The sequence below is a fragment of the Pleurodeles waltl genome, chromosome 5, assembly GCF_031143425.1.
Source record: "Pleurodeles waltl isolate 20211129_DDA chromosome 5, aPleWal1.hap1.20221129, whole genome shotgun sequence".
Classification (NCBI taxonomy): domain Eukaryota; kingdom Metazoa; phylum Chordata; class Amphibia; order Caudata; family Salamandridae; genus Pleurodeles; species Pleurodeles waltl.
Window position 1 is genome coordinate 980,811,449 of NC_090444.1, and position 12,784 is coordinate 980,824,232.

General features: G+C 42.1%; 1 protein-coding gene across 1 annotated transcript in view; it reads right to left on the reverse strand.

The window, feature by feature from the left end:
- IGF2R (insulin like growth factor 2 receptor) overlaps nt 1-12,784 on the reverse strand; it is a 1,086,527-nt gene that overhangs the window by 391,152 nt on the left and 682,591 nt on the right. Inside the window, exon 29 of the mRNA XM_069235138.1 lies at nt 7,874-7,971. Coding sequence (XP_069091239.1) covers nt 7,874-7,971 — 98 coding nt within the window. The remainder of the gene's footprint in view (nt 1-7,873; nt 7,972-12,784) is intronic.

Genomic DNA, 12,784 nt, shown 5'->3' on the forward strand with positions numbered 1-12,784 from the left:
TGTGATTTGGTAACAAATTACTAAATCGCAATTTGGGTATGAGAATACATACCAAATTGGGTTTGGGAATACATAACATATTTAAAGGGGCATGTTAAAGGCATCCCTTATAGATATTCATTCATAAAAGTCTGTATTAATGTTTTGGGCCTGAAATACAGTGGAAAAATATTAATATTTTATCACCTCCACAAAGGAGGTTCGAAGACATTCGCAAAATGGAAGGGGTTCCCAAAGGACCCAATAACAGGCAACATGCCTGTAAATGTAGCTAATGACAGTGGGTTGTAATTTGGGAATTACCTCAGGCATATTAATGAGATAAGATGAATAGCGATCCTCTACGATCTGTATTTTGTGAGCCAGCCTATTAGTACATGTTGGTTAGCAAAATACCAATACACTCAGTAGAAGTGCTCAAATTGCGACAACGTCTATTGAATGCATTTTACTACATTCCATTTAGAAAAATGCAAATTGTGATTCGTTATTAGCAATGTACAATTTCTTAAATGGAATGTTTGTACACGAGACCCTTCTCAATCTGTGGAAAAATGCTGTGCTTCTTAAGAGCCAGTCGTCGCCTTCCTAGCCAAAGACAAAAGAGAAGGTACTAAATTTGAGAACAGATGGATTAAATAAGATTATCTTTTGAACCCAATGGTGTAGACACAGGAGGCAATACAGCAATAAAGATAAGTGCCCATTCCAAGATACACAAGCTCGCCCTCAGGGGTTGATCATGGAGCATGGTATCACTCATGCCCAGTATCCACTTTTAAGGGCAGAGTTTTATTGGCATTTAACCAACTGACCAAGCATATCTGATGAATCATTATCACTGTACGTCCAAGCTTTAAACCTTGCTTGTCATAAATTTCTTAGTATTTGAACGACTAGAAATCAGACTAACAAGTCTGTATCCTCCCCCTTCCAGTCCTCCCACCCCCCACCCCCCACCCCCCCACTTCCCCATTTCAATGAAGATTTTCAAATATTATAGCCAGCCCTGTCTTAAAATGTGTATATCATCCAGGGGCGTGTCTCTCGGTAGTCTAGTTTTATGTTGTGGAGTTCGAGGCTGACATTCATCCCATATATTTTTACCCACTCCCCTCAGACACTGAAACTGTGTCCTCCTGGCTCGGCGTTGTGTTTTCCAATAGCAACCGAGTCATAGCAGCCTATGCCCTTGGGATATCTTGCGCTTTTGTGTCTTTCCTCATTTTCCTCAAATGTATTTCTTCTGCACCAGCCCATTCTAACAGGTTTTTCTGCCATGCCTCTCTTGTTGGGGGACGAGGGCTCATCCAGTGTATTGAAATACACCTCTTATCTATGATGAGGCCTAGCAATGTCTAACACCTGCTGAGTTTCTTTTCTGAATTTTCTGAGAGTGCCCCAAACAGGCAGTTTTAATTGTTTGTGGAGCATCTCACCCTGTTGCCCTCTTCAGCTCAGAGAAGATTGCCCTCCTGAAGTCCACCATCCCCGACAATACCACACCATGTGTAAGAAGTCCGCCACCTCAGCATGGCATTTAGGACAGCACTTCTCCCTAGAGAGATAGATGGAATGAAGGCACTGTGGGGAAAGATAAGTCATGTGTATAATATTGTATTGCATCTGTTTGAACACCGCACATAGCACCGCCCTTCGGATCGCCTTGTGTATTCTGGACCAGTCCAGCAGAAAAATAGGTTCCTCACTGTGTTGTTGCAGGTGTCCTCAATCGGCAATGGTTTGAGTTGCTCATCAAATCGCACCGCTTGAACCAAATGTGTAATAAGTCACTGTATTCCTGCCATCGCTAACATAGTGAACATTTATAATTCTTCCAATCCCCCCACCACCCCACAGGAAGTAGCTACTAAACTCTCCTGCTCAACTTACTGTCAAGAAGGCCGTGAACCCTGGCCCAAAGTCCCTCCCAAAATTTCATCCTTAACTAAATTATAGAGAAGTCGGTTAGTGTAGAAACAGACCGGGATCCTTGGTCTCTACTCGTCGCGAGCCCAGGGAATGAGCTCAGAAAGCCGTGGCTACCCAGGTCCCAGACTGTCCTGAACCGACCCAACTGGGTCTTCCCTTTCCCCATCTACCCTCTAGGGAATCCTAGTTCCCTCAAGAAGTCTTAATTTCTAGGCCTCATCTTCCTGCCAGAAGCATAAATGAAACACTAAGTACAGTGATGGTCTCAAATCCACCCCCAACCTAGCACCTCATGTCGATTCTCAGTCCGTTGTCAGGCCTTCATTTTGGGATTCTGGAAGCAGGCTCAGGTGGGTAAATGAATTCTGCGTCTCTGTTGGGTCCAGGTTGTAGCATTCCATCGTCAGAAACTAGGATCCTACTTACAGTGCACTGTGGAGGTGGCTAATCCTGTTGCAAAGTTGTCTTATTTGTACCATTAGAGCGCCATGCTCCCCTGCGTCTAGGTTTGCACCATTCTGGGAACTGCTCTTCCTGACTTAGACCGAGGGGGTCCATCAATTTTGCTGCCTCCTGAGGATTCTCGAAAAAATATACCTTGCTATTATAATAGACCCGCATGCATGCCGGGAAAAGTAGGCTATATTTGATGTTGTGTTCTTGCATCCTCCATTTAGTGGAAGGAAAGTTCCTTCAGATTTCCTGCACCTGCCGGGTATAGGCAGGGAATATTTGTATGGGGAAACCTTCATAACTTGGGGGCCATGGGGCCGTACATGTTGATGAATTATGTCTCTATCCCTGTAATTAAACAGCTGTGCTATAATCACTCTTGGTGGAGCAACAGGTCAAGGTGCCGGCCCCAGGGCCCAATGTGCAGAGTGATTGTTATCCATTCCTCGAGGAAAAGCTCTGCGGAAGGGCCTTCCACATGTTCAGGAAATCCCATTAGTTTCAGGTTATTTCACCTAGAGCGTTCCTTCAAATCCTCAAGATATTCAACTTGGGCCCGCTGCTTTTGAGTTCTGCAACCGCTGCTTGTAGCTCCCGTACAGTTGCACGCAGGGTGGAGACTTCTCCCTCTGTATTTGTGACTCTTTCTGCCACTTTTCAGAGGTCTAGCCTCAAGTGATTGATATCCATGGCCTTCATGTCCATTGTGTTTCCACCACTTTAGGGGACCCTTGTATAGCCACCAAAATTTCCATTGTGTCCTGCGTAGATCCCCGCTGGTCCGAATGTATGGATGCATCGTGCCCAGCATCTTGTGGCCCATGACTGGATACAGTATATTCCATGATTTTATTGGTTTGGGCTCTCTGGGAGATTTCTCTTTGACCATGGCAGCCGTTGAACTGGAATGATGACTTTTGGCATGCACCCTATTCAATGTGGGCCCCCCAGAGTTCGCCAGTTTCAGCAGGTTGCTCCCCTTTGGCCTGCTTACGGATTTGGCTCCAAGATCCTTTCACTACTTGAGGTGGCATGGGACAACAGTAGCCAACAGGCCAGGTCCCCTTTCCAGTAGGCGCATGCTGGTGTTCACCCCTAACTGGTCAGTTCAGAGGTCCTGCGTGGTCTTCGCTTGGGGTGACAGACGGCTGGTCAATTCCCTCCTCTTCTGTGCCCCTGGAAGAAGAGGCTTCTCTATGAAGCTCCCTCGAAGGCCTGATTCACTTTAGGGTTTGCCACAGCACGTCCCTTAATTAAGCCTACTTTATGACTTGAAGGCTGGGGGGGGGGGGGCAAGATAATCACTGTTGTCCTGTAAGTGTAAGCACTGAAACTATGTCCTCCTGATGAGATATTAGCTGGGTGCTTTCACGGCGGGCTCAGGCCCACTCATTGATCAGGGACTGCTATCACTGCGTGGCCCGGAAGATCTCTCCTGCTGTAGAGCTCCGGTTTATGTCAGGACCCTCAGTCAGTGTTTCTTATTGGGACACAGTCAGTTGCAGAACTTGAGCGATGGCGACAACCCCTTACAGCGGGCCAGATAATTATTCCCCTCCTGGTCTTCATCTCCCATGTGGCCTATGAGTTGTGCGCTAGCTGCACATACTGTCCATTGGCTGCTGGTGCTGCCACATTAGGTGTTTTTGTTTTGTTTTGCATCCACTACCTTGTGGGTTGCTGCTGCACAGTTCAGGCTCCCAGGCTTGTGTCGCTACGTTCACTCCCTACTGATGATGTCAGACTGCTTGTCGGGGCCTTTCCGCAGTGTCCGCGCTTTCCCCCAGGCCGTTGGCTTACTCTCCATCAGGGTGCAGTCCCTCGTCGACAATTCGGGTGCTCATCCTGCTTCATTTCCCTGGATGCTGCTTTCTGCTTGGCAATGCCTGTGGTGTGGCTTCGGCACTCAATTCCAATTCTCAGCTGGGGCTGCAGTCTCCATCTCTTTCCGGACGAGGGAGGTCACTCGGCCCTGGGGGACCGATCAGCCAGGGCCGGGCTCAGCCCGCTGGTTCCTTTTTCTGGCTACGTTTTTTCTCACAGGGACTTCATGGTGCCAGATATGGGAGAAAATACATCCCCCTACTAATCACTTCTCATACTGGGGACCCGAGACTCTGAGGTTTCCAGGATTCTGCAAGATTATGCTGATCTGGTTGGGAGTTCCGGCGAGGCACTGTTAAGCCGCTACCTTGCCCTCTGGTCTGTCCATTCCATGTAAGTTGTGAAGGGTTGCCCCAGTTTACAACTGTGATGATTGGGTGCAGTTCTAGAGCTGACGCAACCAGTATTTAGATGCCTTAGCCTCTTGTCCTCATTATGTTTATTACACCTAGCAACCTTCACCACAACGACAAGAAAGAAACAGATAAACTGATATATCTTTATCTGAATCTTTAAAAAATGTTCAGAATGAGGACAGAATACGATTGATTAATCAACAGAAAGGCAAGTGAACCCAAAAAAAAAAAAAGATACAAATTTCAGTACCTTGCTCTTCAAATGAATAACTCATCCCGCAGATTCCTAACCTAGAAAAAGTTAAAAGAAATACATAAAATCCAGAAGAAGTAGGGACTAAGCCAAAAACTGGTGGATCTTAAATCATTTTTGTAAGCCTCAACTTCAAGTCCAAACAGTAATGAACTGCCGAAAGTGTGTATTACGGCCAAGTAATAAGCAAGTTGTCCAGGGTCTGTACTACTCGGTGGAAGTTCGGCAGTCCTTAAAAACAAATAATGCTGTCTTTTTACGAAATGAATACATCAGAAGCAACTGATAGTTCAGTGAAATTCCAAGGGCCTTTTTTCAGGCTTGCTTTGACTTTCAGTGGGTAAAGGGGGAAAACAGTTATTACTTGCTCTGTAAGGTTACTGTGGAGGTATAACAACTAGCATCACAAGTAATGCTCACAATAAACCTACTGTCCAAGCAGTCTTATTAATTTTATAAAAATGATTAAGATTTATTACATGCAACATCTTTGGAAAGTTATATGACACTCAGTTACTTGAGGCTTTGACAGTAAATAAGAGGTTGGAGATAAGGAGAACCACAGGCAGTGGTACACAATCATTTAGTGGTGGAGGATAGAATGTTGTCAGTCAATATGTGGAGGTGCAAGTGCTTGCGCTGGATATTGCTGGAGGGTTGTGGTTGCAGAGTGCAAATTAAGACAGATTCTCACTGACTTTGATGACAGTTGTGGGCATACTGGAAAGACAGCATTTTCAATGCAGTCTGTGGTAGGCACTTCGTGAATTTAAGGTCTCTGGTCTAAATTAGGACTAGGTTGCATGCCACTCATGGGGGTGACAATACTACATGGTGTGCCACATGCAGGGTCACCATGACTCGACCTCTGTGGTTTGCTGGGGCTTACAATGTTTACTATCCCACTCACAGGGTTATATGCCGTCATCATGCCCTGCAATACTTCAGCGAGTAGGCTGTTGAGGTGTTCAACTTTGGGTCTGGTTTGTTAACTTAAGCAATCTTAGATCGCAATCAGACTTCTTAGTGTTTAGTGCCTCATAGCCTCATATACACACAGCATCACAAGATATAGTAGTACAAGGCAGTTTCCAAGTATATGAGGCAGTCTACCTCCTACATAGCAAGACCCAGGAGTTTGGATCTGTTCCATAGTGCTAATGATTTGGTCATAAACCCTTTGTGAAGATACCTATGAATTGTTGTTCCAGTCCAGGTCTTTTTTTCTATATGATTAGGCACAACGTTACTAAGTCAAAATGTAAGTACTGGCTAAGTGGGAGGCACACACTTGAAAACACCAACTGTCCTCATGGCAGTTGGCATTTTGAGGAGTCCAAATGAAAAAAAATGTTTCCCCCAAATTTCTAGGGAAACCAAGTCTTGTGTAGGTCAGGTATACATTTTCTGTATTCAGCACAAACCCCAGGATGTGTGCTGAGGCAAAAGACTAGAGCTTACTATGAAGTGCGTATGGCCATGTCTTATGGTAATGTCACAAGTCCTAATTTTTTGTTTCAGTGTAGCTCTCTCTCTCTTCTCATACATTGATCTACTGAAATTGGTTTGTAGTTTTAGCCAGAGCACAAAAGTCTTTATTGGGAAGGTGTGTTGCAAGCCATACACTACCCATGGGCTTACCTCGAATTCTGCTTGGTCGGGGCGAGCAGTGATAACTGGAAGAGTGTGAGTGAACATGCAGAAAAAAAGGACAAAGACAACCTTCTCCAGCTGCATCTAACCTTAGAGAACACACTACAACCGTAGGCCCTTCATACATAAAGGAGCACTGAAACCTGGATATCCCACCTAAAATGTACCCACATACTTGCAAGCTCAACCAACCATGGTTGCACTGGCCACTCACATATTCTGGAATTAGCAGGTGGGCTCCTAGAAAGGAGGCTACTTTCAGGCCTGGGTGGTCAGCCATGGCATAGACCTAAGAGCCCCTGGTGCTGCAGTATCTTGCCAGTGCCTAAACCTGTTCATTTACTGAAAGCAACTCTCTTACAGGTAGCTTGTATTTATCTGTTTCAGAAAAATGAATACCACGTAACACACTGCTACAGTGCAGATGTAAGCATGTGTGCAAAGCAGATTTCACAAATGACCAGAGGAGGAGGCTGGAGCACAAACACTGCTCTACCTCTTGACAGGAGTAAAAAAGGAAGTAAAAAAAAAACGTGAATGGGTAACATCAATTTATTTTTGCAACAGAATAAAAAATGCGTGTCAGTCAGACCTGTCATGTTTGGACAGTCAATGCATGTGTAAGTGAATTCAGTTTCACCTCCACTCTTCCCTGGTCCTTGTTGAAGCCCAAACCCCTTCACCAAGAGGGGAAGGAAAGAAAAGGGATGATGGGTTAATATGATTGGGCACCTGCAAAATGTTGTTAATGTTAGTCTGACAATATCTGGTGTTTGCAGACTCAACAGGGTTTAAACCCTGAGGGAAATCTAGAAAGAGCAAGAAATACAAGTTACTAATTTAGAAGCACTACAATATGCATCATGGTAAAATATGACTATCAGCCAATATCCTTGAAACCACTGAATGTTACTTGTAACACAAAAAGAAAATGAGCAGTGTATCCCTAGTAGAGGAGGTCCAAAGGTATTTTTTGACCATCAACATGTTTTCCTGACATATCCTTATTCATCGCAACATTGGGTTTCAAGTTTAAAGTTCTAGTGGAACAAGACTTAGCATCACTTTGTTTGCTGACAGAACAGAATCTGAGTCATGGAGCTGTATTCACAGCCTTTATAAAAAGATTAGTCTTCAAAGGTCATTTGATATCATCTACTTTTATTTCAGTCATTTCTCCAACTAGAAGCATTGATCATAGCTATCCCAGAATGAGAGTTAAATCAGTGGCAATTATTTGGTGAATCTAGACATATGAACTAGTCAGAATGCTTACATTGATGAACAACACATATAACACACACAAATATTGGTATAAATGTAATTATTTATTTCTACTTACCTAAAAGAGCATTCTATGGATTTAAACGGTGGACAGGCATAAGGAGTGTGCATTTCAAATATGTACGAACACTCTGGGGTCTCTTTCAAAAATACTGGCTGAAATAACAATGCAAAGAGATAAGCAAAAAGGTAATTTGGGTGACTGTTTTTAAAGTATTTTGTACACTGTTTCCGTGCTACACTGTAATAACCAAACTGTGCTCACAATGGTTCAATAAACGAACAGCAGCTCATAGAAATTAAAATAATACTCCAATGCAGAACGATTAATAGTCAGGGTAAATGATTCACCAATAAGCTGCAGTCAACTGTGAAGATAATGATATTGATGAATATCATGTGTGGTGCACAAATCCTTTGAGGTCTCATCTAAGGCTTCATCTAAGGAGGCGGAGTAAGCATAAAAACATATTGATTTCAATGTGTTATAAAGCTCCTACAGAGACAAACAATTTCCAGAGTCAGTTGTATTTATGTCAAGAATCACAAAAAGAAAATTTATAGGGCTCGAGTATGAAATTTGTTGGCTGAGTTGTGTGAAATCCTACACCAATGATTGCCTTCAGATATGATCAATTCCTTTCTATATCAGGCCGATCACTGAGAACTGTTAAAGTTAGATAGTATGAATAGTAGTTGTGCTAATCTGTGCCTTTAGGCTGAATGAATAATCAACAAAATAACTGGAATGACTAAACAATCATTCTTTTACTTGAAAAACATGACTACATAACCTGCTATCGCCTCTCCTTTTGTCTGTCAGTTGTTCCTTTTATTTGATTGTGTGCAGATGGTCATTGCCTATGTAAATTTATGAATGATTGATTAATCACATTAAGTGTCATTCCACTTGCAAATTCTCACTCTATTACTAAAATAAGGCTCTTGTTGAAAAAACAGTCTGCTTTAAATCTCTTTGATAAATATGTTGTTCCAAAAGTACCACTGGTTACATGCTGCGGTTAGTACTATAGAAATTAAGTATTCCCTATTCACAAAAAACTTGTAGTCTACTCAGGCCATTTGTAATGGGGTTAAATCCCTTGAGAAAATAATACTAGACTGTATGAGAATCCTCAAGTTGTTCACTCAAAATAGAGAGTCGAGGGCAACACAAATAAGTAAAATAAATTCCTACCCACTAAAAGGTTTCTGGTTTGTTAAGGACTGTTGATTAGCCAATAAAGAGCCTGAAAGGACAAATTAAGTGCTATTTAACGTTTACTCAAATACATAATTTAAAAGGACGACATAGAACTTATACTCAAGAAAAAAAGAAAAAAAAAGTGTACCTTGACAGCCCGTCAACAAAGTATGCAAGCAAATGTGTACCAGAAGCGTGTTGTCACAACTAGAGAAGATCCAAACCTCTTTTTCGGTTTGGGTGAATCAGTTTCATACATTTTCCTTAAGGAACTGTAAACAGTGAAAGAGTGGTCAGCTCTTGATGAATCACAAGGTGGTTTACATGGATACTTGTGTGCTTTGCCATACATATGAGAGCATCATTAAATGCCTGCAGTTGGGTATTCAACTTTCAGGTCAAACAAAACAAACATATTAGTCTTGCACCTTTGTGGATCTACCTTGCATGTGGTGTAGATTCCATAACACTGCTGTGGTACAAAATTATGGTTTAAAAGGTGTTAACGCTCACACCCACCTGTGTATCTACTGATAGTCTCCCTGAAAGGAGTCATATAAATCTTTAGTAAGATTTGTTGTTGCACACCATCTTCCCAGTGTGGTTCCATCTAAGAGTAAACATTTAAATATGAGGACCAGATACACAGTAGTTGAGAGAATCCAGCTATATTGCTACTTTGAAGTTCTCTAGGTTGTATTCCATATAATTAAATAAAGCGTTACATGGAAAAAGCTTTGGAGAATGGGTGTAAACTAAGTTTTCTAATATAGCTAAATAACAGTAACTTAAATAGAAATGTAACTAATCACTGACAACAGTGAATTAAAACTGATGATTGAAGTAGGACTTTGGAATAGCGGCAATGGCTTTTGACTTCTCCTCGGTTGATCTTCCAATTTGCCCGACAGAATGCAAAGGCTTTCACAGAGGGTTGAGAATTCTTTGATAAATGCACTATCAACAATAAGCTGAAAAAATAATCATTGCAGAATAGACTTCCACTGAATTACAGTAACTGCTTAAAGGGTGTGGGCAGCAATGTAAAGAAGAACAACAAGCCAACACCACTCAGAAATGTAAGCTTTTAGTCTTTAGGGCACACAGTGTAATTAGAGTACGGTGGGTATATAGATTAAGGTTTGAAACAGCGCAGAGATACATTTTGTGTTGCATATTTAATTTCCTGAACATGTAAAACACACAAAGAAGTGTTTCACAGCAGAACCAAAGTCAGTCATGCTGGGATCAATCTGTTTTAGTGCAAAAGGCTGAGATAACCATAGTGTCTATGATGTTTATCAAATCTGTTAGTCAGAAAAGGCCACTCTCAGTTTAAAAAAATACAGTCCTTTTGTATTCTGAGGATAATTGCGCATTTCAAAGCCTATAGTTAAGATACTCAAACAGTTTTCTGCATGTGCTGATGGTGTTTTATACTGGGGAAGGTCCACCCCTTGGAAACTTTGTTTCTAGTGTCGGAAAGAATGGCTGGGAAAAGAGCAGGTGTTTTTGCGAAGAAGAGTGTGATGTATACATGCATCATTTCCCTCTTTCTGAGCTTCATCCTTAATGGATCCACTCTTTTGCTTATGGCCTCAGTAGGTCTTGTTATTGGATTAACTTCTGATTATTTATTGGATTAACTTTTGCTTCTACACCTAGATGGATGTCTCAGATCACTCCTGACGTCTGAATAATCTTACGAAATGGTTGTCATAGTGCTGGAGGATATGGTTGTTTCAAAACTAACTAGGAGTTCAGTTTGATGCCTTTATAAATATGGTTATGATTGCATGGAATATATCAACAAGGGAAGCACTAGCTAGTTCGAGTGCAGCTCTAGTGATCCCATTCCATCCAAACAGGATTTTTAAGTTGATCTTTGATCTAATAGTGTGGCAAGTTATTGCTTACTTGGCATTGTCAGCATTGCTCTGGAACTCAATCACCTTCTAGATGGTCCTAGGAAACCCTCTTATTATACCTTTGTTGTGGAATTTATGCTTTTGAGTATCTTGCAGAACTATTTCTTTGGTATCTCTGATTATTCTTAGGCTACAATGATTCCACTACAGGCAAGACCCACCACTGTGATCACATATTATACTCTAGCAGCACTACCTCATCACCTATCTAAAGTCCTATAAAGCTAAACACAACCATTCACTCCAAAAAACTTTCAGATGAGCTTCCACCTATTTGGATAAATTCCTATCAAGACTTAGATTACTAAGTCACCAAGAAGTGGCCCTGTTAGCTGAGAGTCTGCTGTAATAGGTTTGTTTTGATATACAGTGAGCAAACCTATTAATCAAAACATATGCATACTACCCAGTGCATAAGTTGCGCTCCAGACAATGTACAGCCATCCTCCTGCCTCACGTACAACACCAAAACACATTACACATAGCTAACCCCTCATCGAACATCCTTTTACAGATATAGGCAAGACATAGAATATGTACTTACTAGTCCACTTGGAAGTTCTGTGGAGCCTCGTCAGAGCATAAAAAAGATCTAGTGATGTGCTACAATAAGGTATCTGTGCATGGAGTGAGAAATAGATACACATGTGGATTTTCCAACCATCCCGTAAAGTGTAAGGTTGTAGGTCTAGATTTAGTTTGAAGCTTTACAGGAGCAACCTTCAGTAATGTATTGATTGAAGGTTGGCAGGGTAAATATTCAAGAGTGCATCCAGAAGCCAGAGGTCCAACCCACTGCATGCACTGGATATTCAAAGCAGATGATTTATATAGCTCATTCAACAGTGACAGATGGGCAACCCAAACAATGCAGTGGTTACAGGCAACCAGATAAATAATCTACAGGGTTCACACCACAACGACCAGGTGGAATCTGCATTACAGACATATGACAGCCACAACAATAGCATGGGTAGTAGTTTCCTTCTCTAAAAGGGATTTAATTTGTATAATAAATGAGCAAAAGGAAAGAAGTGGTGTTTGGAAAGATAGGGTTGGAATTAGTCAAGTTTTTTTGTTTTTTTTGTTTTTTTGCACAGACCATCTCCTTCAACTGGAGGCACAATCCTTGCTTCAAAGGGTGCAGTGGAGCTAGTTCCAGATAAGAATGATATTTTCACATTATTTTTTGATTCCCAAGAAGAACAGTCTTTTGCATCCAATCCTAGACCTCAGGATTTTGAACTGGTTACTCAGGTAGGAAAAAAAAATCAAAATGCTGACACTAGCTCAGGTGCTTTTCGCTCTGGAGAACAAAGACTGGATGGTTTCAATTGCATTGCAGGATGCATATTTTCACATCCCTAGTCGGCAGTTGCACAGGAAGTATCCCCGCTTCGCGGTGGGGCCTCAACGCTATCAGTTTGCAAGTCTTATTTCCGCTCCTCGAGTCTTCATGAAGGTGATTTCAGTGGGTGCAGCTCATCTCAAAAGTTTGGGAGTATCAGTATTCCCTTACCTGGATGATTGGCTCATCAAAGCCAATTCTCCAAAATGAGTGCTGTCACTTGGGGTTAACGACTCAAGTGGTTGTTAAACCTGGGCAAACCCAAATCTCATCTATAGTCCTATCAGTGCACCCTGCTCTTAGGGGCAGGACTGGACACTACTGTGAGTCGAGCCTTCCCTCCTCCGAATATTCTGGACATTCAGGCTATGATGTTGATGTTTCAGAATGGAGCAACGATTCCAGTCCTGAAGTTCTTGTTAGGTCTGTTAGCCTCCTGGATTCTGTCAAACCATACATGCTGGCATATGAGGACCCTCCAGTGGTGCC